This window comes from Lasiodiplodia theobromae, assembly GCF_012971845.1.
Source record: "Lasiodiplodia theobromae strain AM2As chromosome Unknown scaffold_9, whole genome shotgun sequence".
In the NCBI taxonomy this organism is placed as follows: Eukaryota; Fungi; Ascomycota; class Dothideomycetes; order Botryosphaeriales; family Botryosphaeriaceae; genus Lasiodiplodia; species Lasiodiplodia theobromae.
In genome coordinates, this window is record NW_023336585.1 from 422,344 (window position 1) to 442,840 (window position 20,497).

At 55.5% G+C, this 20,497-nt stretch overlaps 5 protein-coding genes across 5 annotated transcripts; 4 read left to right on the top strand and 1 right to left on the bottom strand.

Annotated features, from left to right (window-relative positions):
• Window positions 1-48: 48 nt before the first annotated feature.
• On the top strand, window positions 49-613 carry LTHEOB_3530 (An1-type zinc finger protein; the record flags this gene model as incomplete). The annotated part of the gene is made up of 2 exons (XM_035512464.1): window positions 49-145; window positions 198-613. 2 exons carry the CDS (start codon window positions 49-51, stop codon window positions 611-613), a joined length of 513 nt encoding a protein of 170 aa, XP_035362618.1.
• A 7,476-nt stretch (window positions 614-8,089) lies between these two features.
• Window positions 8,090-10,137, top strand: LTHEOB_3531 (MFS transporter; the record flags this gene model as incomplete). The annotated part of the gene is made up of 5 exons (XM_035512465.1): window positions 8,090-8,669; window positions 8,826-8,894; window positions 8,989-9,269; window positions 9,341-9,504; window positions 9,564-10,137. 5 exons carry the CDS (start codon window positions 8,090-8,092, stop codon window positions 10,135-10,137), a joined length of 1,668 nt encoding a protein of 555 aa, XP_035362619.1.
• A 1,177-nt stretch (window positions 10,138-11,314) lies between these two features.
• On the bottom strand, window positions 11,315-12,729 carry LTHEOB_3532 (Fumarylacetoacetase; the record flags this gene model as incomplete). The annotated part of the gene is made up of 3 exons (XM_035512466.1): window positions 11,315-12,223; window positions 12,297-12,488; window positions 12,538-12,729. 3 exons carry the CDS (start codon window positions 12,727-12,729, stop codon window positions 11,315-11,317), a joined length of 1,293 nt encoding a protein of 430 aa, XP_035362620.1.
• Window positions 12,730-13,275: 546 nt separating this feature from the next.
• LTHEOB_3533 (Cupintype) lies at window positions 13,276-14,029 on the top strand (the record flags this gene model as incomplete). Its single annotated transcript, XM_035512467.1, has 4 exons — window positions 13,276-13,530; window positions 13,614-13,672; window positions 13,738-13,859; window positions 13,947-14,029. 4 exons carry the CDS (start codon window positions 13,276-13,278, stop codon window positions 14,027-14,029), a joined length of 519 nt encoding a protein of 172 aa, XP_035362621.1.
• Window positions 14,030-19,382: 5,353 nt separating this feature from the next.
• LTHEOB_3534 (Zinc finger protein 58) lies at window positions 19,383-19,820 on the top strand (the record flags this gene model as incomplete). Its single annotated transcript, XM_035512468.1, has 1 exon — window positions 19,383-19,820. One exon carries the CDS (start codon window positions 19,383-19,385, stop codon window positions 19,818-19,820), a length of 438 nt encoding a protein of 145 aa, XP_035362622.1.
• Between the last annotated feature and the right edge of the window lie 677 nt (window positions 19,821-20,497).

The window sequence follows — 20,497 nt, forward strand, 5'->3', positions numbered from 1 at the left end:
GCGCACCCCAACCAACACCACGTCCTCACCCGCCTGCCACACTCCACAATGCGCTCCAACAGCATCTCGTCCATCTCCTCGTCCTCGTCCGCCTGGGACTGTGAGGACTCGGTGCAGATCTTCGTCAAGAACATTGCCGGCGAGAGTGCGTCACCCAGCCCCCCCTGTGCCGCCTCGCGATGCTAACGCTGCCGCAGCCTTCCCCCTCACCATCCCGGCCGACACGTCGATAGATACCCTCAAGAGCCTGCTCGCCCTCCGCACAAACCTGCCGTCGTCAGACCTGCGGCTGGTGCACGCCGGCAAGCACCTCACCGCGGCCGACTCGACCCTCGCAGACTACAACATCACCCGTGACTCAACGCTGCACCTGGCGCTCCCCGTGCGAGGTGGCATGCCGCCCAAGAAGATCCGCTGCAGCTACAAGGACTGCAAGGATGCGGCGCAGCGCATCGTCGGCGACTGCGGCTTCTGCTCGGGCCACTTCTGCGGACGTCATCGCCTGTTGGAGGACCACAAGTGCTCGGGCCTCGAGGACTGCAAGAAGGAGAGTCACGAGCGCAACGCCGAGAAGCTCAACTCGGAGCGCACCGTCGCGATACGCGGCATCTGAACTTCGCATTTTCTTCGCTTCTACTCTTTCCGGACATACTTACGACATGCGATAAGCGATAAGGGTTTATATTTCACAAGGAGTTGGTGGGAGTCATATCGATCTACGGGAATTGCTTTTTGGCTTGCTTGTCGCTGCTCTTGAGCGGTCCGTTTTGGAGGCCTGGCGTTACTTCGACCACCGGTGGCTTTGGATTGCTTTCTTTGCTGGTCGCAGCGCATCACGTTATCGCGCTTACCTCCGGGCTGTAGATACGCAGCTATGGCGGCTACCGACTGTCTACGCATATTTGGCAGTATACTGTTAGTCAATTAGCTAATCCGCGCCTTCGGACGCGCATCCTGCATCGTCACTTGTCTCCATCACATTCCTGGTGCTTATGCGACTGCCTGATGACGACGCAAGGCGGACCCGGGCCGTTATTCTCGTGACACCTCGAACCGCAAATCCCGCTGTTTCGCCGCCTCGTCGATCCCGTAGCTCGGCAGATTCGTCGGTGGCGTGCACATCCCTCAGCCCGTTGTTGTACGAAGTGTACAGACAGACTGACCTGGCCAGCGATCCCAGTTATGCCCAGCCTCCCCCAATTCCTCCTGCAATGCAAGAACGGTTGAGGACAGGGCCAACGGGACCCGCCGGCGGCTACCTGGACGCAAGACCAAGGCGCGCCTCCACAAAAAACGGCGTCTCCACCCGGATGGACACTAACATTCAACAACCCTGTCGCTGCTGGGCTCCGCGAACGGGGGAATAAGCAAGCCCAAGACGCGGACGTGCGCGCCACCATCACGCGACTCTTGCTTCCTTTGCAGTCATCGCCAATGCCAGCTAGCACTTTAGCCTGCATTTCCTGCAACGGTCAAAATGGTCAATACTGCCGTGCACGCCCATCGACGAGAAAATTGCAGGGAAGAGACCGATCAATCTCAAACCTTTCACGCGCTCTTCAGTTTTTCATCTCTCAGTCGCGAGATCGCAGGTCCTGACCTGGCCTGACCAGCACCACGACAACACCACCGCCGCCGCCGCCCGCCACATCGCATCACGTCGTCTAAATTAACGACAGCACGACATGGGCCTGACCGCCTTTCAGCCACAGTCTCCGTTCCTCGGGCATCCATTTCGCACGCTTCGCTATTCCCGGACGCCTACTTCGGCCTTTCCCCTGCCCACCTCCATTGCGAGCCGTGGCCGCAATGCTGGCAAAGCACCGCTAATGCGGTTGCGCCAAAACAAGGACAGGAGACCGCACGCATGATAATGCACGCTATGTTTGTGCTGCACCCCCGGGCCGCCATAGGAGAGAAAGAGAAGAGAAACCGGACCCGTTAAACGACCCATGGCTGGGGTTTAACGCCAGCAAGCGAGCAAAGCCTCTCCGTGGCGCCGGTTCTCCCGCTTTCCCAGTTACTGCCACCGCCACGCTGCGTGCGCCAATAACGGGGTCCTGTCAAATGACGCGTACTCCGCAAACTCGATGTGCTTCGCTTGCGTCTGGATACTTTCTTGTGTTCCCTTCCCCGCATCTCTGCCAGCGGGTAGAACCGACGGGCCACTGATGGGGTAGCGGAATGGTTCGACGGCTCCTCTTTCGTGCCGCGTATCTCCTAGGTGAGTCAATTGGTAGCTGTTCTTGTGTTAATCAATTAGTTAGCGCGCGGACTTGTCCCAAAGGACTTGCATCTACAGGTAGGATTCGGTACTCTTGTCAACGTGCAGCACCGCAATTGAAGAAACTGTCCCCTGTCAGCAAACCGTAGAATGCAGTCGACTGGTTCCCTTTTTTTTTTTTCCGATGCGAGCAGACATTCGCCGCAAGGTGCAGAAAGCAAAAAAGAGCAGGGCCAGCTACTCCATTGGAACGAGGACGGCAAGAAAGCTCGGCGTATACGTGGTTCGCCTCGCGTCATCCTTTGTCATCATCACGGATCCGCCGGTGGAGGACGGCGCAATTCTTGCTGCACGCCTATCGAAGATCGCCATCAAGATTCCCGAGTCATTTTTGCTTCGTTCGACGCTTGCAGCCATGAGCAGCTGGAGACGGCCGGTGGGGGTGATTGCCGATGATGATGTCCAGCGGGAAGCCAGCCGTGACAGACGCAGTATGACGAAAGAATGATCGGCGCGAATGGGGGTGCTGCCCCGAACACGACGAATGGGTGGAGAGACCCTGCGTCAGCACAAAAGAAGGGACTCGTTGGTTCTTGCACCGTGTCCGCCGAAGAGGCGCCTGTTCGGCTTATCTTTTTTGGCGATTCATGCAGGACTGCGGAAGCGAATTGGGGCGAGCCGACCCAAACGCCGATGGGGGGACGAAGAAAAGCAAAATCAATCTTCACGCCAATACTTCTTCGCGTGCTTTGCCGCGGCCTCCGACGCCGACTGAGTGGTAGAGCAGTGGCGAGTCGGCGTCAGCTCTGGCTTGTACGGCTCGAAGATCAGCTCAAGCAACGGAAGCCTCTCCGCCGCGCAACGGCTGCGGCCCGGTCTCGGGGTCTCGGGGCGAAGGAAAGAGCCTGGCGCGAAGAGAAAATGGAAAATTGAAGGCGAAATCTGGTTCGTCAGCAAAAGAACATGGGACATCTGCAGTCCGGCAGAACGCCAATGAACCTTAGTTTCGAAAATTTCCCATGTGCTCGGATCGTTCCAGGCGTCGCCACCCTGCGCCCATCAGATCAGGCACCTGTCCAATCAACGACGACTCTTTTCCTGGTTCGAGTCATCGCTGGTTCTGCTCGAATGCGCCCCATCTCTACGTCACGGCGGCTGCGCCGGTGGAGCCACAACCCTGACAGCAGTCAAACGGGGTGGGGAAAGGGAAGGGAAAGAGGCCCAGAATTTGTCAATCTTCCACGACGCCTTCGAGAAGGTCAGCTTCCGCACGTGCCGCCATGGAGTCCCTGACGAAGGCGGCCGATGGGGGGCCCGCCCCGCGACCGCTTGTTTCCGCCTGGGTCCGCAGCTCCGGTCGCTTTTCCGGCTTTCGTGCGCCTCGATGTCCGGTTCCTCTTGCGTCATCGCCTCGTCGTTTCCCGCCATCCTTTTGGTGGTTCAACCATCATGACGCCTTCTCATGATACGAGTGACAGTGGCAAAAAAGCCATTCGTGTTCTAGAAGAGGCATCGAAGGCACGTGATTGTGCCGCCAGAAAAATGGTTTTGCCGCGGCGCAGCCAGAGAGAGAGGGAGACGGGGCCCAGTCGCGCCAGCTGCGACGAGCTGAGCTTCTCGTTGTTGGCGTGAGCCAATGTCAGCCTGCCGTTCGGTCCCTGACGGAAGCGCCGTGCGAAGCAACTACGCGTACCGACCTATCATCGCCAACTAAACCGCAATTTGTTGAGACGGGCGCGCCGGAAACCCTAAACCGCTATTCTTAGCAAGCGATGCCTGAGATGCTCTACATCCTTTGTCTGGTGCTTATCTTGGCATGTACTGCACTGCAACTGCAATGCACATTGCATCGGGGAAAGAAATTAAAGGAGTGACTGGGGGTAAGCTGGGTGACGACAGCAGAAGCGCCTTCGTTCTTGGATGGGTGCACCGACGCAGTCGCTCCGCAACAAAGGGAGATGTGACGGGCATCTTGTTTTCAGACGCTCGATCTGCTGGTTCGCTAGTCCAATATCTTTGTTTGCTTGATCAGACATGGGACGAATCTTGGGTCGTTGACGGCAGTCTGCTGTAGTGAGCGAACTGGGTTGGAAGCCTTCCCGCGTCGATGGCCCCGGACCGGAGAAGTGGGGGTCGATTGGTCAGGTCTTGCTCGCTGGAAAAGAAGGATTTGGCGCAGAAAAATCGACTCCTTCACCTGCAAACGATGTGACGGTTAAGCTGATGATAGCTACCGCGCATCGTATTTGGAGGCGGGATGCTGTTGATCTTCCGCTCATTCCTATCCGCAGCTCACCAGTGCAGTCGTTGCGGGTCAGCGCTGCCCGTGTTCCAGTGCCGACTCTTGGAGAAGTTACAGTGCCCCGCAGCCCACTTTTCATACTCCCGGCTTTCTCTATCGACAGCTTTCACATGGGCCACCAGGTTCGACAATTCGTTCGAGAGTGTCGTCGGAACTACGTCCCGGTCTTGCGGCTAGCGCGAAAAAAAAAGAAAAAGAGCTGGGAGCGTGGTCGATTGCGTGTAACGCTGCAGCCTCACCGGTTCAACTTTCTGCGATTAGCTTCCTTTCACAACAAAGCATGTCACTTACACGGAATTCCAGATTTGCCCCAGACACTCGGCTGAAGCGGCCTGTGAAAGAGTAAATGCTGGGCATCTCCACCTCCTCACATGAAGGAAGCCAAGTTTGTGGTGAGGAAACGAAGGGAAACGTTCCACTATCATAGTCTCGCCAGGAAGCTCGAGCGATGGCCGAGAAGACGACTTTTGCGACTGAGTCAGCCCGAAACCCTTGGCAAGAACAGACCACGTTGGCGGGTCGGCAATGGCAAGAAGGTTTTCCGCCCAAGACCTTCGTGTTCTTGAAGGTGCTTGTGCGGACCACCATTCTGCGATCCTGGCTCAGACAGACTCAGTATAAAGATCCACATTTGAAGGGCTTTGGGCACGAAATTGATATGAACATGGGTCGTGGTGGTTATACGCACGGCATGATGTTCGGCCCTGAGTGGATGACTTACTGCGGAGGACGAAGAGGATCGAAACCTACCTGCAAGGCGCCGGCCGCAACCCACAAGAGAGGAAGCCCGCATGCTGACCAATCTGCTGGGGAACCGGGTAGACACGGTACAAACCTCAGGTTGTCGCCATTACTACATGCATTGCGCGTCACCTTGGCCAGCAATGAGAGGGTACGGTAGCACCGACGGCTGCAAACCACGCGTTCAACAAAAGCTGTACATTCAACTGCCATGTGCAGCACTTCCGTCTATCCCCAGCCCCCTTGCTTGGGACCGCCCTTTGAAGATCGATCTCGAAGTGATGCGGGCCCACAAGAGACGTTCCAGCCTTGGATGCCAGCACAATGACACAATCTGTATCACTTCCGGCGAAGCGCTAACGAGGAGGGACTTCATGACACGGATGGGTATCCCAGTCTTCCTCGTTCGGCAGCTCGGTGGTGAAGAAGGCTTGCGGGCAACGGATAAAGAGCAGGCTGCCAAGTTAAGGCGGGAAGGCTGACATCGTGAGGAATCATGCAGATCACTCGATCTTACCAGAGATAACCGAGTCGGCGGCCGCTGGGCATGACGGCTTTGGTGTGTCGGCTTTTCCTCAAACGATCGTCACCATCTGCCGGAGCCAATGAAGAAAAGGCCGATTCGCGGGCTCCAGCAGGTCCATGCCCCGTGAGGGAGGTCATTCGGACGGATGAGGGCCTTCGCGGACACCCGCGTGCATCGCGGGGGACAGAAAACGCTCCGCCAAGCGCGACGGACGTGTGGGAGGTGGGTACGGGGTCAGTATCAGCCAAGAGGCGGCTATGATGAGTGGTGCAAGCGGAGTGGGACATGACGGTTGGAGGGCCCAAAATGTTTTGGAAAAGGAGGACAGCGGCGGCGCGGCTTGGCGGGCGCGACGGACAGGCTTGGCCCCCAGCGTAACCTAGGCGGCGGTGGATGCATTCGGCCGTCGAGGCGTGGCGATCAGCCAGATTCGACCCTTGCTCACCGATGATCGCTCCGGTCAGGAAATACGTAGCAGCCGAATGGGGCAGTGCAAGATCGCCGCGCGCTTGGGGGTACGAGGAGGCTCGAGACGAGAAGCAAACATGCCTCCGCACACCTACTAGATTCCAAAGCGGTCGGCAAATTCAGCCATAACCGGACCGGATCTTTCTCCAGGGTTTCGCCGACGGACAGTACCGACACGTCCAGAGAAGACGCTGGAAGGCGCAAGTCTAGACAGTCTGCTCTCCGATGGGGACAGTGTCTCTGGGAGACAGCGCTTATGCGGGCTGGCGTGGTGTCGCGGGGCTGGCGGTGCGGCAGGACGCCGGGCCCCCCCACCGTGGGGAATTTTGTTTTGGTCCAACGTCCTCAGGTTGGTGAGCCAAGGCCGCGTGTCACGTTGATGCCCTTATCAGCACGCACATTCCTTACGGCGCACGCAGCCGGCTGGGCCTGGAAGGCAGCAAAGCGCTGTCACACGTCGTCGTCATCTCCGGGCCTGGGGGGCGTGACGACACGGCATCTGCGCAACGCTTGGCGGGGCCCCGACCTTCTGCCACGACGGAGCCCACGGACGGCGGCCGTGGCCTCTCCACTCGCCGCAGAGTGGGGAGCGCTAGCGAGCGGACTTGGAGACAGTAGCTGGAGTGGTGGAGCGTGGGGCGGGCATGGGCTAGAAGCTGCGATGCCTGGGCCTGGGGGCGAGAGGGTGTGGTTTTGGGCGCACAAACAAGCCGGCGATGCCCGCCGATCATCCGTGGATCCAGCTGGGCTGGCGGCGCCGCTAAGAGATGCGTCCGCTTGGCTGCCAAGCCTGCTCCGACGACTCCCGCTCCTCCAGCCCTCTGCCCTCTACTCGCTGGCGCTGCCACACCCGCGCAGGATGGCGCCTCGCCGCCTCGCCGCGCTGTTGCCCTGCCGCCGCACGCCAGCCACGCGCCCGTTTGCAGCGCACCAGGCACTCCGTCTCTCTCGCAACCTGCGCCGCGCCCCGTCGGGTACCGTGATGGCCCAGCGGCGGAAAGTTAATGGGCTTCTTCCTTTTTCCTGCCGCACGCACAGTTCGCCGGATGCATTCTTACCAGGGGTCGCACAAGCATTACTCAGTCCGCAGCGCTCAGCCACGAAATTTGGCATCCGCGCAGCGGTCCGCTCTCCTTTCCGGCCTTGGCAGTGCGCCTTCCTGCCCAAGGAACGCGGGCCCTGCGTAACTCAACACCTCGCCCTGCTACTTTCAGCCTAGATAGCACACCGTAACGGCCATGTCCCCTGCCTTGGCCACCCTGTCGCATGCATGCAGATCGCTGCCGCCCGCCGCGCTGATGATGACCGCAGACTGCTTGCTCCGCCCGCCGCCCTGGATCGCCGCCCGCGCTTCCTGCGCCCGCCCGCTATGATGTGCTTCACTGCTAGTCTTCTGTGCCCGATCGGAACGTGGTTGATGCCGAGCCTAGTTTCTGATAACGCGTAACACTAGTACATCGTTCATGGCGCACCATGCGTCCTGGTGTGGACCCGGGCTTCACGAGGACGCTCGAGCCCGTCAGCGTTGCCAATAGATAATAGAGGGCCGCCCAGCTGCTTCTTTCTCTTCTTCAGATAGGCCCATGCGCGGGGTGTGTTGTCCACTCTTCCTTTTTTCAAGACACTGTTACCCTAAACCCTAGCGACCCACCCCTCCATCGCCCCTTCCCTGATACCTTATCGTCAACACTGCTATTTATCAGCGAGCCGCTAAGAGTCTGCGCCTACCGCGCGGGAAACCGACTCAAATAGCTGCTTCGCCGCTGGTCTCTTCACCTCGGTGGACTTCTCAACGCTTTTTTCCATCCTCACCCATCACAGTCACAATATGAGCGCGACCGCCTCCCAAGGTACTGGCCTCATGCGTCCCGCAGAGAGCTCACGGGCTGCCGGACAGTCCTCAAGCGCAGCACCATCACTTTTCGACAGTGATCCCGAGAAAGGTGGCTCCGAGCAGCTTGAAAATGCCAGCCCAAGGCCGCCTTCAAATCAAGCAGAGGTCCACGAGCCGAATTGGCCGACCGAATGGCGGGCATGGACGACACTGTGCGCCTGCTTCTTCCTCATGTTCAACAGCTGGGGCCTGGTCAACGCTTTCGGCACCTTTGCGTCATACTACAAGGACGTACTCCTCCCGGACGCGGACGTATTGTACTTCAACCTTTTCGGCGCGACGGAATGTTTCATGGTGCTCAGTCTGTCCGGTGTCGTTGGCCGTCTTCTGGATGCCGGATACTATAGGCAGTTGCTTGGCGTCGGCTCCTTCCTGGTCACCCTCGGCTTCATGATGCTCAGTATCTCCAACGGCAAAGGAGAGTGGAAGGATGGCTCCATCTGGAAGATTGAGCTGACGCACGGCATCGTCGCCGGGCTGGGCATGGCTTGCTTTTTCGTCAGCAGCTCTCAAAGTAAGTACTACCTCAAATCAAAGTAACACGAGAAATAGCGGTCAGACTTGGTGGTTGGGCCGTCATCTTGAATTTGAGAGGCGGATAACACCAAGGCGGACCAAGCTATTGCAGATGGAGGCCTGATCGACGATGCTGACTCGACATGTTTCTTAGTTGCCGCCACTTGGTTCCAGCGCAGGAAGAGCCTCGCTATTGGCATCGTCGCCTCAGGCGCGAGTATCTGTAAGTACCTGGTTACATACTGTCCTAGGAATCAACACCATTCCTGCAGCTCTGCAATGGCGCCTTGGCAGAACGCACTGACAATTCCGCACAGCCGGCCTCGTCTATCCGATCATGCTCCGCTTCCTCACTACGTCGATCGGTTTCAACAACGCGGTACGCGCTGTCGCAGGCCTGATCGGCATTACCGCGTTGTTCTCCTTCTTCTTCGCGACGCCCAACCCGAAGCACATCTATCGCAAGCCCGAATCATGGAAGGACCACAAGGTCTGGGTCGACTTCGAGGCTTTCAAGTACAAGCCCTTTAACTGGTTCACCGCCGCCATCGCCTTCCTTTTCTTGGGGTTCTATCCGGTCTTCTTCAACCTTGAGGAGGTAAGCATCCACGGCACCCTAACGGAACAGACCCGGCTCATTAGATACGATGCTAACACCCCGTCTTTTAGTGGGCAGCGACCAGCGGCTTTGGATACAAAGAAGGCATCGGTGCATCAGCTGGACCTGGCATGCATAAGCCTCTTACGGCTGGCTTGGCAACCTACTACATGCTCGCTATCATGAACGCGATGAGCACATTCGGTCGCATTGGCGCTGCTTGGCTCAGTGATCAGTAAGTCACTATTGCATGAGGTGCCATTCTCGATGAATGTGAACTGACTTGTTTCGCAGCTATTCCGCAGTTCAAGTCCACGCCGTTGTCACTGGAGTTTGCTCCCTGTTGGTGCTGCTCCTATGGACTCTGGCTCCCAACTTTGATGTGGCTATGGTTTTCATTTGCTTTTTCGGAATTTTCAGTGGCTCCGTCATTGGCCTTCCGCCAGCCAGCATGGCCTACATCCTTGGCAAGGAACCGCACAGGCAAGCTAAGCTGGGCCAGTGGACGGGAATGATGTACACTTGTGCCGGCATACCATCTCTCATCGGTCCCATCATTGCTGGCCACCTCATCACCGAGTACAACACTTATCTCACGGTTCAGCTTTGGAGTGGTGCCTGCCTTGTGCTCAGCACTGGATGCATGGGTGTCGCAGCCATGTACAAGCGGAGAGAGCAGCACAACACCACAACGGACGGCAACATGACAACGGACCAAAACGAAGCCACGGATCAGGAGGAAGGCTATGCCTCAAGCCATACGGTTTCGAGCGGCGTGTCGTCGGTGGAGCGGCAAGGTGGCGACGAGTCGCAGAACGAGAAGAGTGACGACGAGGCCAAGAAAGCCAAGGCTGGTCAGCGGCATTGAGATGCGGATGGATTGGCCAGTCGTGCACCCCGTTTCACACACGCACGCAATAAGGATCTCTTACAGATAAGAGGCGGCGCAATATCGGTTTCATCGGTCTATTGGCGTTTCTGGTTTCCGACGATCTGTTTCTTGGTTCCCGTTTTTCCCGCGCGATATATCCATTTTCACCGGCCTCTATCCCCTCCGCAATGTCGACGGCATGGGTCACGACAACCTTGATTTTCTGCACTTTGTTAATTGCTTTTTCGCCCCTGACGATGACGATATTTCTTCCTCAAACCACAACGGGCTACTCTTTGGGATGCCAATCTTTTTTTCTCGGCGCACAAGTTGCTTTGGTTCGGACACAAGAGCGCCCCTTCTGGGCGGGTATTTGGCGTTCCTGGCGAGGCTTTTTCGCGGCGTTGGGCGCCACGCGGCTGGGCGTTGGTTTCAATGCCCTCCGGAAAAATGGTCAAAGGGGGTTCCACCGGAAAATAGACTTGATTGGTGGATGGCACGCATAGGCAGTGACGACTTGGTTCGATTTACTGCGACGCTTTTGATGACGTTCACGGCCTTTTTAGAAAATGGTGGCTGGAACTTTTTCAAAGTGGAATACTTGAGGGGAAATCAGTTCACCGACATCACTGAATAGATCATATGAATAAATCAGCACTCTTATTGATATGTTTTCCAAAAAGTGTATATGAAAGGCGATGGTGTTGATCGGGTCCAGTGAGTGCCTAATCAAGGTGGCAAGCAACTCGACATGTGATTTCGGAGTAACCGTGGGACCGCATTTCAGAGGCTGAGAGGATAGGCTGAGCACTGTGCTTCCCGGGGCTTACTTCACACAGCATGCAAATACGATGTCGCAAGACACAGGGTTGCAGCAGTCCTGCGACACGAGATTGGAACTTCAGCCGTAAACATGCAGCTGCAGTAAGATACACTGCAACGTTCAGAATGCGAAGGGGTACAGTTTTTTTCGGACGAAAATAAGGTCTGAGGCTCTTCCGCAGGGTCTTTGAGCAGGTATTCCGCCCCGCGCCTTCCGGCCGACGGAATCCCTTTTTTTTCGGTTCCCCGCCTGCCTGGCTGGGTTGGAAATCTAATCTTACGCCCCTGCTGCCCCACCACCCACCACCCCGCGCTAGCTAGCTACCCCTCCCCCGCACTTCCCTCAACACTTTCAACCCACCGGCGGCAGCAGCTCCCCCACACACTCTCCAAACCCTAGCACCGTCCTGCCTTCGGCATCGATGCACTTCGCGTCCAGCACGATCGCGTCGCCGTCCTCCAGGTACGTCAGCTGCACTTCCTTCCCGCCGGCGGCGGCCGCGGGGAAGCGATACGGCTTCGTGCCGTTCAGCGTCGCCTCGAAGAGGCAGGCCAGCTCGACCTTCTCGCCCGTCTGCGGGTCCTTTGCGTCGCCGGACACGGTGCCGGTGCCGATGACGTCGCCGGTGCGCATGCCGCACGCCGACGACGCCTGCTGGGCCAGCTGCTGGAAGGGGGTCCAGAGCAGGTACTTGAGGTTGCTGGTGCAGAGGCTGTGACGAGCACCATCGCGCTGCAGGTGCGCCGACAGCTTGATGTCGAAGGTCGCGGACGCGGCGTGGCTCTCGTCGTGGCGCAGGTAGTCCAGCGGCGAGGCTAGCGTCTGCGCGTGCTTGGGCGTCGTGGCGAAGGGCGCGAGCGCGTCGAGCGTGACGACCCACGGCGACACGGTCGTGCCGAAGGCCTTGGAGTTGAAGGGGCCCAAAGGAGGCAGCTCGAAGAACTGGATGTCGCGCGCTGACCAGTCGTTCAGTAGGACGAGGCCGAAGATGTGGTCGGCGGCGGCGGAGGCGGAGGGGAGGGTTGAGCCGTAGGGGAGGGGTTTTGAGATGATGACGCCCATTTCGAGCTCGTAGTCGACGGCGCGAGAGGGCGCGTGGATGGCCTTCTTGTTGGGGTCTGTGGGCGATGGGGACCAGTAGGTGCCTCTGGGTCGGTGGATCTTGTGCGGCGATGGGATGACGCTGGAGGCGCGGCCGTTGTAGGCGGAGGGCGCGTTGAAGAAGTTGTCGGGGATCTTGCCCGCGGCCATGGGGGCACACTGAAGAAAGATGGTAGGTCAGAGGGTTGTACGGTTTGATTATGAGTGTCGAAGAGAGCAGGGGGTAGCTTACGTTGTTGCAGTGTTCCCAGGAGCAGAAGAAATCGGTGTAGCCTTTGCACTCCATGGGGAGGTGCATTTTCACGTCCTTGAGCGGGACGAAGTACTTCTCGTCGACTGATCCGCTCTTGACCGCGTCGATGATCTGCTGCCGAGCAGCTGTTCGTACGGTTCGAGGGAGAGCGGCGAAGATGCTGAGATCATGCTTCGAATTGTTAACGCCAGAACCACTTTGTGGGCAGAGGGAGACTCACATGGCCGAATGCCTCGCTGACCTGCCTGTCTTTGAAAATGCCTTTCTCGCTCAATTTACGAAGGTCAAGCGCGTAGTCGCCGATGGCAGTTGCGCAAGATGTCCGCAGAACGGCAGCCGTCGAGAACACGCCGAAGGGAATGTTTGCCAGTGTGAAGGGCGAGCCCTCGGCGATGTCGGGTGTAAATCCCATTCTGGATACTTGAACAACCTTTTCGCTGTAGTGGTTGATTAGTGTCAATGGAAGGATGTGAAGTCAGTAAAGTAGCAGCAGTGATGCGGCAGCTTATCCGGCCAAGGGTAAATTTAAGAGCAGGTCAGCGGCGGCGGGGGGGCTTTTAGGACCCCACGGGCCGTTCCACGCACATGCTGCAGGATCTCTCCACATCCCGTAAGCTTTCGTTTCCGGCAGCCCTTGAGCATTGCTTGTGAAGGGAGTGATTGGCGGTTACAGCCGGGACCGCGAATCGGTTCCGGGCGGGTGAAATCCCCGCCCTGCATGCAGCCTGACCTTACCCCATTTCCTCTCCTCTCCGGTCGTCTATTTTTGAGGAGAGCCGAACCCGCCTTCTCCGGTCATCCCTCTATTTCACTTCTTTTAATCTTTGCACTCTGTTCATTTTCCCCAGTCAGCCCTGCCTTTCTTGGACTCAGAACAAATAGTAAATTTGGCCCCGCAACAGCCGCCCCCACCAACTCTAATCTGACATTACTGTGAGACACTTGCAAACACCAGAAGATGGCGTTGTTCCCCGCTCCCCGCCGCCTCGTCACCGGCCACGACGAGAAGGGCAAGGCCGTCTACCTCAAGGACCACACCATCGAGCCCGAGGCGACCAACATGGACGCCTCCTTCGCCGTGCTCTGGGAGACGCACGAGTTCCCCGCCAACAACAACGGCTTCAAGGATCCCATCGAGACGAAGACGGAGAGCCTGTCTAACAAGGACGGCGTCGTGCTGCGTGTCGTCGATATCCCTGCGAATACCGTTACGGTAATTGCCCAGCCGTTTTTTAATCAGCCGTTTTTTATCTTGACAACGAGTGATGCTAACTCAGAGTTCACTCTCCTTCGTAGCCTTTCCACCGGACAGTCTCTCTAGACTTCGGAATCGTGTTGGAGGGCGAAGTCGAATGGTAACGTTAAACTGCTTGCGTACTTTTTCCCTTTCTGTGGATTCTGACCGGAGTGGTTGGTAAAGCTACCTCGATGACGGCGTGACTAAGCGCATGAAGCGTGGAGACGTGTGCGTCCAGCGCGGGACGATACATGGGTGGAAGAATCCTACGGACCAGCCGGCGAGGATCTACTTCGTTCTCATCGGTACGACTCATGGTTTCACCTGCCCCGCAATGTTCATCGAATCATGTAATGCTGATCTCGTAACTTTGCTAATGCTTCATCTTACAGCTGCGGAACCGGTGGAGATAGACGGCAAGCCGTTCGAGAAGACTGGATTCTCGGACAAGGAGGTCACGACGGGCGGAAAGTGAAAAATAAGTTCGTAAGCAGATTTGTGCAGTTTAGATTGGTGTATGATATTTGGTAGTGTCTCAGACAGTCACCAGTCACAACACATTGTGAATTGCACAATTTGTTAAATACGATTTTACCTTAGCAGCTGGATCACTTTCAACTGGATGATGTTTGACTGCAAGCCATGGCGTATGGAGAGCGCCTGAGAACGTGCACGAAGCGAATGGCGACTACTCTCTGTCAACATTGAATGATCTACATACAAGTCTGACATTTCGAGCATCAGAGACACTTTGTTTGCCAGTTTCTACGTCACCGGTACCGAAACCTCAACTGGACGTAGTTCGTTTTCTACGAAATCCGAATTGCACCACCATAACATTTCGTCATCGGTATTGCTCCTGCGCAATCTCATCTCAGAAAGCTCCCGCCAGCTCGAAGTTTCCCGGTCCGTCACATCGAATGGTGATTCATACGAAGAGACGTGCGGTGCTTCCCACAACGGAAGCGCGTTCCGGTCGTCAAGGGCTACATTGTACATCAGGCTGCGTCAGCGCTCATTTGTCAAAGCCCAAGTTCAGCCACTCAATGGTTTGACAAGGCACCTATGAGATAAAGGTCTTGAACGTGAATGCTGGAGTCACTGTACCTCGATCATCGCCGAAGACTCTCTGCAAATGCTGAAGCCACCTCCACAAAAGCCTGGAAAGGAAACGACGCTTCACATAGACAACAAATGGAATAGCCACCATGAGTATGACAGCGACAAGGCCAGTGATGGCCTCGGTTGACCACAGAGTCGATCCCGTTCCTTTCGCATCATGGTAAGACAAATGTTTATCTCCATAGTCCTGGGTGAAGTTTCTTACTGTTTCTAGACATCGCTGGCCAATCAGGCTATCTCAAGCGTACAGATTGCGTGCCTCGAGGGGAAAATTTACGACAATCAGTGGGGTAAAGAACAGGCAGAGTGGGTATTCTGCTGCCTCTCGGGTGGTTATAAATACTGTTAGACGGTGTCGTATCTGTCGGAAGACAAGGGGATTGGCAGGCAAGCGCGCCGGCCCGATGGCAGGGCTGTGGTCTCTGCGCCGGCACCTGTGTCTTGTGGCCGCGCCTTGCACGTCAGTCAGCCTTGTCACTGCGGCCTGCATGATCGATGCCGCAAAAGTCTTCGTGTATCTCCTACTCATTAGCTCCCAGCACACCTTCCCGCGCGGCCAGTACCATCACTTGGTTCAGATCTATGATCGCCTTGACTGAGATTCTAAGATAGTCTTCTCCCTGGTCTGCACGTCGCAAGTTCATTGACACACGTTGACGACGGCCTCCCGCCTCGCCACACCTTTACGAGTAAACCTTCTGAGCTTCCCTGACAGCTGTTGTGCAACCGCCCGAGATGCATGGGCCTGTGTTCTCAGCCGCACAAAGACCAGACGCCCGAGCCGGCAGGTGCGCCTTGACTTCTCATTCGCTTCTGCTCTCCCCGGACATGTCATAATCTCACGCCTGCTCCCGCTCAGGGCGGTGCGGCTATGCGCCAGAGCGGCTAAGCAAGCGGTATGGCCTGGCTTGCGCCCATCTGTAGCTGTCCTCGTACGACACAGCAGCTAATCACGAAACACGGCGACAGCAGGGGAGTTAGGCTGGCATGGTGCTGACAGCTAGACCCCTGCTGCCGTGGCCGCGTTTCGGGCTCGCCCAGTCCTCGCTATCCTTGCAGCCGGATCGCGTCAAGAATGCACTCATCAGCATCCCCGCCCCCTCCCTCTCACTGCCCCAGATGGTGCCCTCGCTAGCGCCCGAGCCCCGCCGCCCGCGTGCACGCTCACCCGAGCCAACGCAAGCGCGTCTACTTCGACGATAGGTAGATGCAGTCTGCCTGCAAATCGAATCGTGTTGCTTTTTCGTGCCCAATAACCCATTTCCACACCCACACACATGCCAGTCTTTCAAACAATTCAAATTCATCAAGCAAGTACTGTAGTTCTAATTGAATTTACGACACATGGACGCGAGCAAAAACTATTAGGAACCGGGTGCTTATGCAGCTGACAACACAAATCCGCACATCAGGGCCTGATACTGTACCTGCATCCTCGGTACTGGAGGCCAAAGTTTACGTATAATCAACAAGGTCGCATAGCGTGGACCGGGGCCAAAGTGGTCCTGGAACCCCGATCAGATGATTCTGGGATCCCAGTCACGATGATTTTGAGACCCCGGCCAAAGCTATTGTAGATCTAAACCAGGTAACTGTATTGGCGTCGTAGAAATACGGGCTAGAAGTTAGCGGGTAGAAGCTACGTGATGACTTTTGTAGGATTGGGTATGTAGACTGCAGCGACACGTTGCAGGTCATCTGCCGTGCAAGGCACGGCTATAGAAGATTTTCGAACGGAGGTAGAAATTTTGGTTGGAACTTGTGATACTCGATCTCTTCCCTTCTTCAAATATGGGCTGACGATTACTCCCAAAGAGCGCCACGTTCTGCATCGAGCCGAAAACGGCAGCCAAACTGCAGCCATCTACCACACATCTGGAAAGATGAGAGGGTGGTACATAATTCATTCCTGCAGCTTTTCTGTTATCCGGTGGTGTTACCACTGGACTATGCCAGTGCTAACACCGGCGGATTCCCTTCCCAGCCCTACCGAAGGGCTGTGCGTTCATGCGTTCGAGCCGTTTCCTCCACTGCCTATCGCTATTTAATCATCGCAAAAAAAAAACTTCCGAAGATGCCCTACGGTCGGGCAGAGGAGGGTTTCTGCGGGCTCACAGGGATTAAAGCCTGTAGTTTTGCTCACTGGCTTCTTGCTTCCTTTTTTCTCCGTTCTCTTTTCTTTTAATCTTTACATCTTTGAATTCTTTCTTGACATTAACTTGCAATACTGATTGTGGGTTGTGGCTAGGGGCTAACGATGGCAGCGAGAGAATATTTGCTCTTTGGCTGATGTCGCAAAAGTATCCACGCACTCGCCTATCTGCCAACCTTGAATCCCCCGTCCACGCGCCAGGCAGAGCCCCACAAGCACTGACTGTCTGCTTAGGATAGTGCTGTGAAGCGGCAAGGCCGACAAGAAAGCCGTACGGCTTGGCTTGCGGAGCGGCGATTGAACGCCGAAACGAACGCGTTGTATTGGGCGGCGTGGTGCTACTGGCAACCGAATCCCTGCTCCCGCCGCTATGCTTCGGGTTTGCCACGCTTACGTTTCTTCCGCAGCCAGTAGCGTGGTCCCTTTTCTTCACCATCCTACCTCTTTTAGCAACTCAACCAATCTAGTATCGAAAGAGAATTGAGCACGATTGATTTAGCACAGATGATGAGCACTCTAGTATGATGGCTTAATAGCGTCTATAGGGGATTTTAAGAGAATACTATAATTTTTCCGGGGCAGCTTTGATCAAGTCTTATCAGCGGCAGCTACAATTCGTTCTATAAATTGTTCACGTGCGACGCCATGCGCATGCGCCCCACTTTATCTGACCCATGCTGCTCCCTCTGCCACAGCCTCTCAAGAGCTGCTCCCTGCCGTCGCAGTGCTCGCCTGCAGAACTGGCCTCGTGCTCACATTGTGTCACGCCAACGCGGAGGCGAATGTGGGGGCCTTCGGGAGTACGCCACTGCCCAATTTAGATCCTTCCAGGGCTAGCGGGAGTAGAGGTACTACCATATGATCTTCTACCCTCACCACCAAACTGACAGGCGAGCTTTAAGGATATCCTTGGAATACGGGAATCAGCGTTAGTGTACAGCAAATTGTGCGCGCCGCGCAACGCAGGGATGTAGCTGGTGTTGCATATGTCGCGATAGCAGCAGATCTTCACCTAGCTGAATGGTCGCTCAGGTTCGGATCTGCGTACCCGCTATGTCTTTACCATAGAAATAAGCTTGTAACGGCGGACTTGATGGTGAAGCCATATACATAGTCTCACCTTTGAAGATGACAACGTGAACTCGCATTTACGAAATGATTACAATCATGGCTGGCTTGGCGCGGGCACTCGCCTCATGCAAGCCTCCTGAGCGAGCTGACCAGTTACCTAGTTTCCCGTCCAGTTGCCTTGATTTTCAGTCAGCGCACGCAGTCTGGCTGCTGCAGTCATGCATGGCGGTATGTCTTGAATTTTAGCCCAATCAAAAAAAAATTCAACGATTGTCTTACACGGTACATCTGCTTTGTAAGAGCCTACATGAACGCCTCGGAAAGAGCCTCACGCTAGGCTAGACCCGGTGTCAGGTTATCCGACGAGGCTGATTGATTGCAGCGCCTGTATAACAATGCCGGATTCCCGCTCGCCGTTAACTTCAGCCTGATTCTCATCGTTGCTTTGAACAGGTCCATCAACCGCAGCAACGACGACCGCAACCCCCCTATTTTTCTTTGGCGCCCACCCCTACGCGCGATATGAGACCCTTGTGAGGGGGATTTGAATCGAGCTAACGCATGTGAAGTAACTACTCCCGAGCTATTGTCGCTTTACGTACTCTACTGGTCAACCGACCGCGCCCCACCATGCATTTACTCCCCCGCCTACGAGATGACAACGCAACTCTACAATAAAACGGCAATAGTGGTACCGCTTTATCTTTGACTGGTCTTATGGGTCACTGGCGCCAGAGAACACCTAGGTCTCAAGCAGTGTGCGTGATCGAAGGCCCGCGCAGGAATAGAAAGTACACGTCGCCGCCCCTCAACGACCAGGTCCTCCACTGAGCCGCATCCTTTAGTGTTGCACAGTCTCAGCCAGCCCGAAACAAGTCGCGGGAGTGCGTCGCCCCGGGAGTGCATGATGGAAAAAGGCACAGCTCGTGGTCGCCAGTTGGTCCATTGTGCCGACAGTGCATGACATGAGGGAGAACGAACAATGTGATAGTCCTGTCGCGACGGCCATTGGGGAATAACGGTATCCTTCGCCCTCCGCAATTTTATTATGCATTGCGCTACCGGTACGTACTCATTTTTATATAAAGAAGATGCTTTTCTGTGCTCACCTTCAGCATCAGATGACAAGCACTCGCCGCGACAGCAAAACGCCTGACTGATACCTCTCTGTCCCTAGCGGATAATGCAAAGTCTGCATTCAGGCTTTCAGAGGTGAAAAACAACATCTGTTCCTGGTGAACTACAATCTTTGGCAGGTATGTCTACTCTCTTCGTTGTGCATGAATGGCTCACTGATGAGTTTTGTTCGAAGATCTGGACAGAATATCAGCCTTGACAAAGCGAATAAAAGTTGCTTGTGACATATTATCAATAACATATAGTAAGTTCGTTCTGCAGGCATTCAGAAGAACCATATTTGTTCAGGGGTTGCTGACTTATCTGACCAGAAGAAGACAAGTAATCGCCGACATTCAGCATCACGATGCCAGTCATCAGTAGCCTTCCCACTCAGGTTCAGCCCCTCCAGAGGAGAGACACGGCCAACACTACGTCCTCGAACGGTACAATGGGAAGTTCATCCAACGATGCGGCCCGTTGGGAATGCCCTTGTTGTGGAAAGGGGTTTCAACGGAAGTACAACTGCGAGCGACACATCTGGGAAGTTTGCCAGTCCCCCGGAGAGACATTCTTCTGTCCTTATCCCGAATGCTTGGCTCCACACAAGCGTAGGAGCCGCTTGAAGGCGCACTTCAAAAAGCATTTCGCCCCAGACAAGAACATGATCAAGCGGGCCCTCGAGTGGTTCGATTCATGGGTTCCCGACATCGGATACCAGTTTTCGAACAACGAAGACGAACTCAACGCTTGGCTCGACTCACTCGTTGCAGAGACTGCGACGGACACCCGCACTCAAGGTTAGCCATTTCACAGTGCTCTTGGAGGTCTCCATCCGAAATGCACTTGAGGAGGAAGCCAAGCTCGGAGAAGTTTTTATTTTCCGTAGTTTGAGTAGTGTTGAATGGTATCTTTCGAGTTTCTCCAAATTGAATATCTTCTTCTTCATACGAAGACCCACTATAGTTTTGAACTTGTGATCGCACTTTCTGTGAACTAACGCCTAAATTCTTTTGCACCGGGTACGGAAATGGAAGAGGCTATGACGAGCATCGGGAATGTGCATAGATACAGCAGACGAGTCTAGGCTACACTTTGCGGAATGCGTCGCATGGATATAGACGCCCAATATCTCTGCGCTGGCGCATGTGTGCTGGGATCTTCCCAGCAAGGCCACGGTGCACAAAGTACGGCTCGAATCGTCTCGTGTTGTCACAGTGCGTCATGGAACCCAATAACGAATTACTAGGTTTGAACGGAAGATTACCGCTATTTGTCCTGTCAGAACACATTAGTGTACATGTAAAAGGTTTATTTTCAACATACATTCAAAAATTGTCGTTATAGCTTACAGCGTTAATCCAACCCAAGTTTTCCACCTTAGACAGAGCAGCAGTAGTCGATAAATACGCAATTCGGGTGATTTCAACCCGAGAGGCCCAATGGCAATCAAAATGCTAAGGTGTGGTACATTTTTCCTTT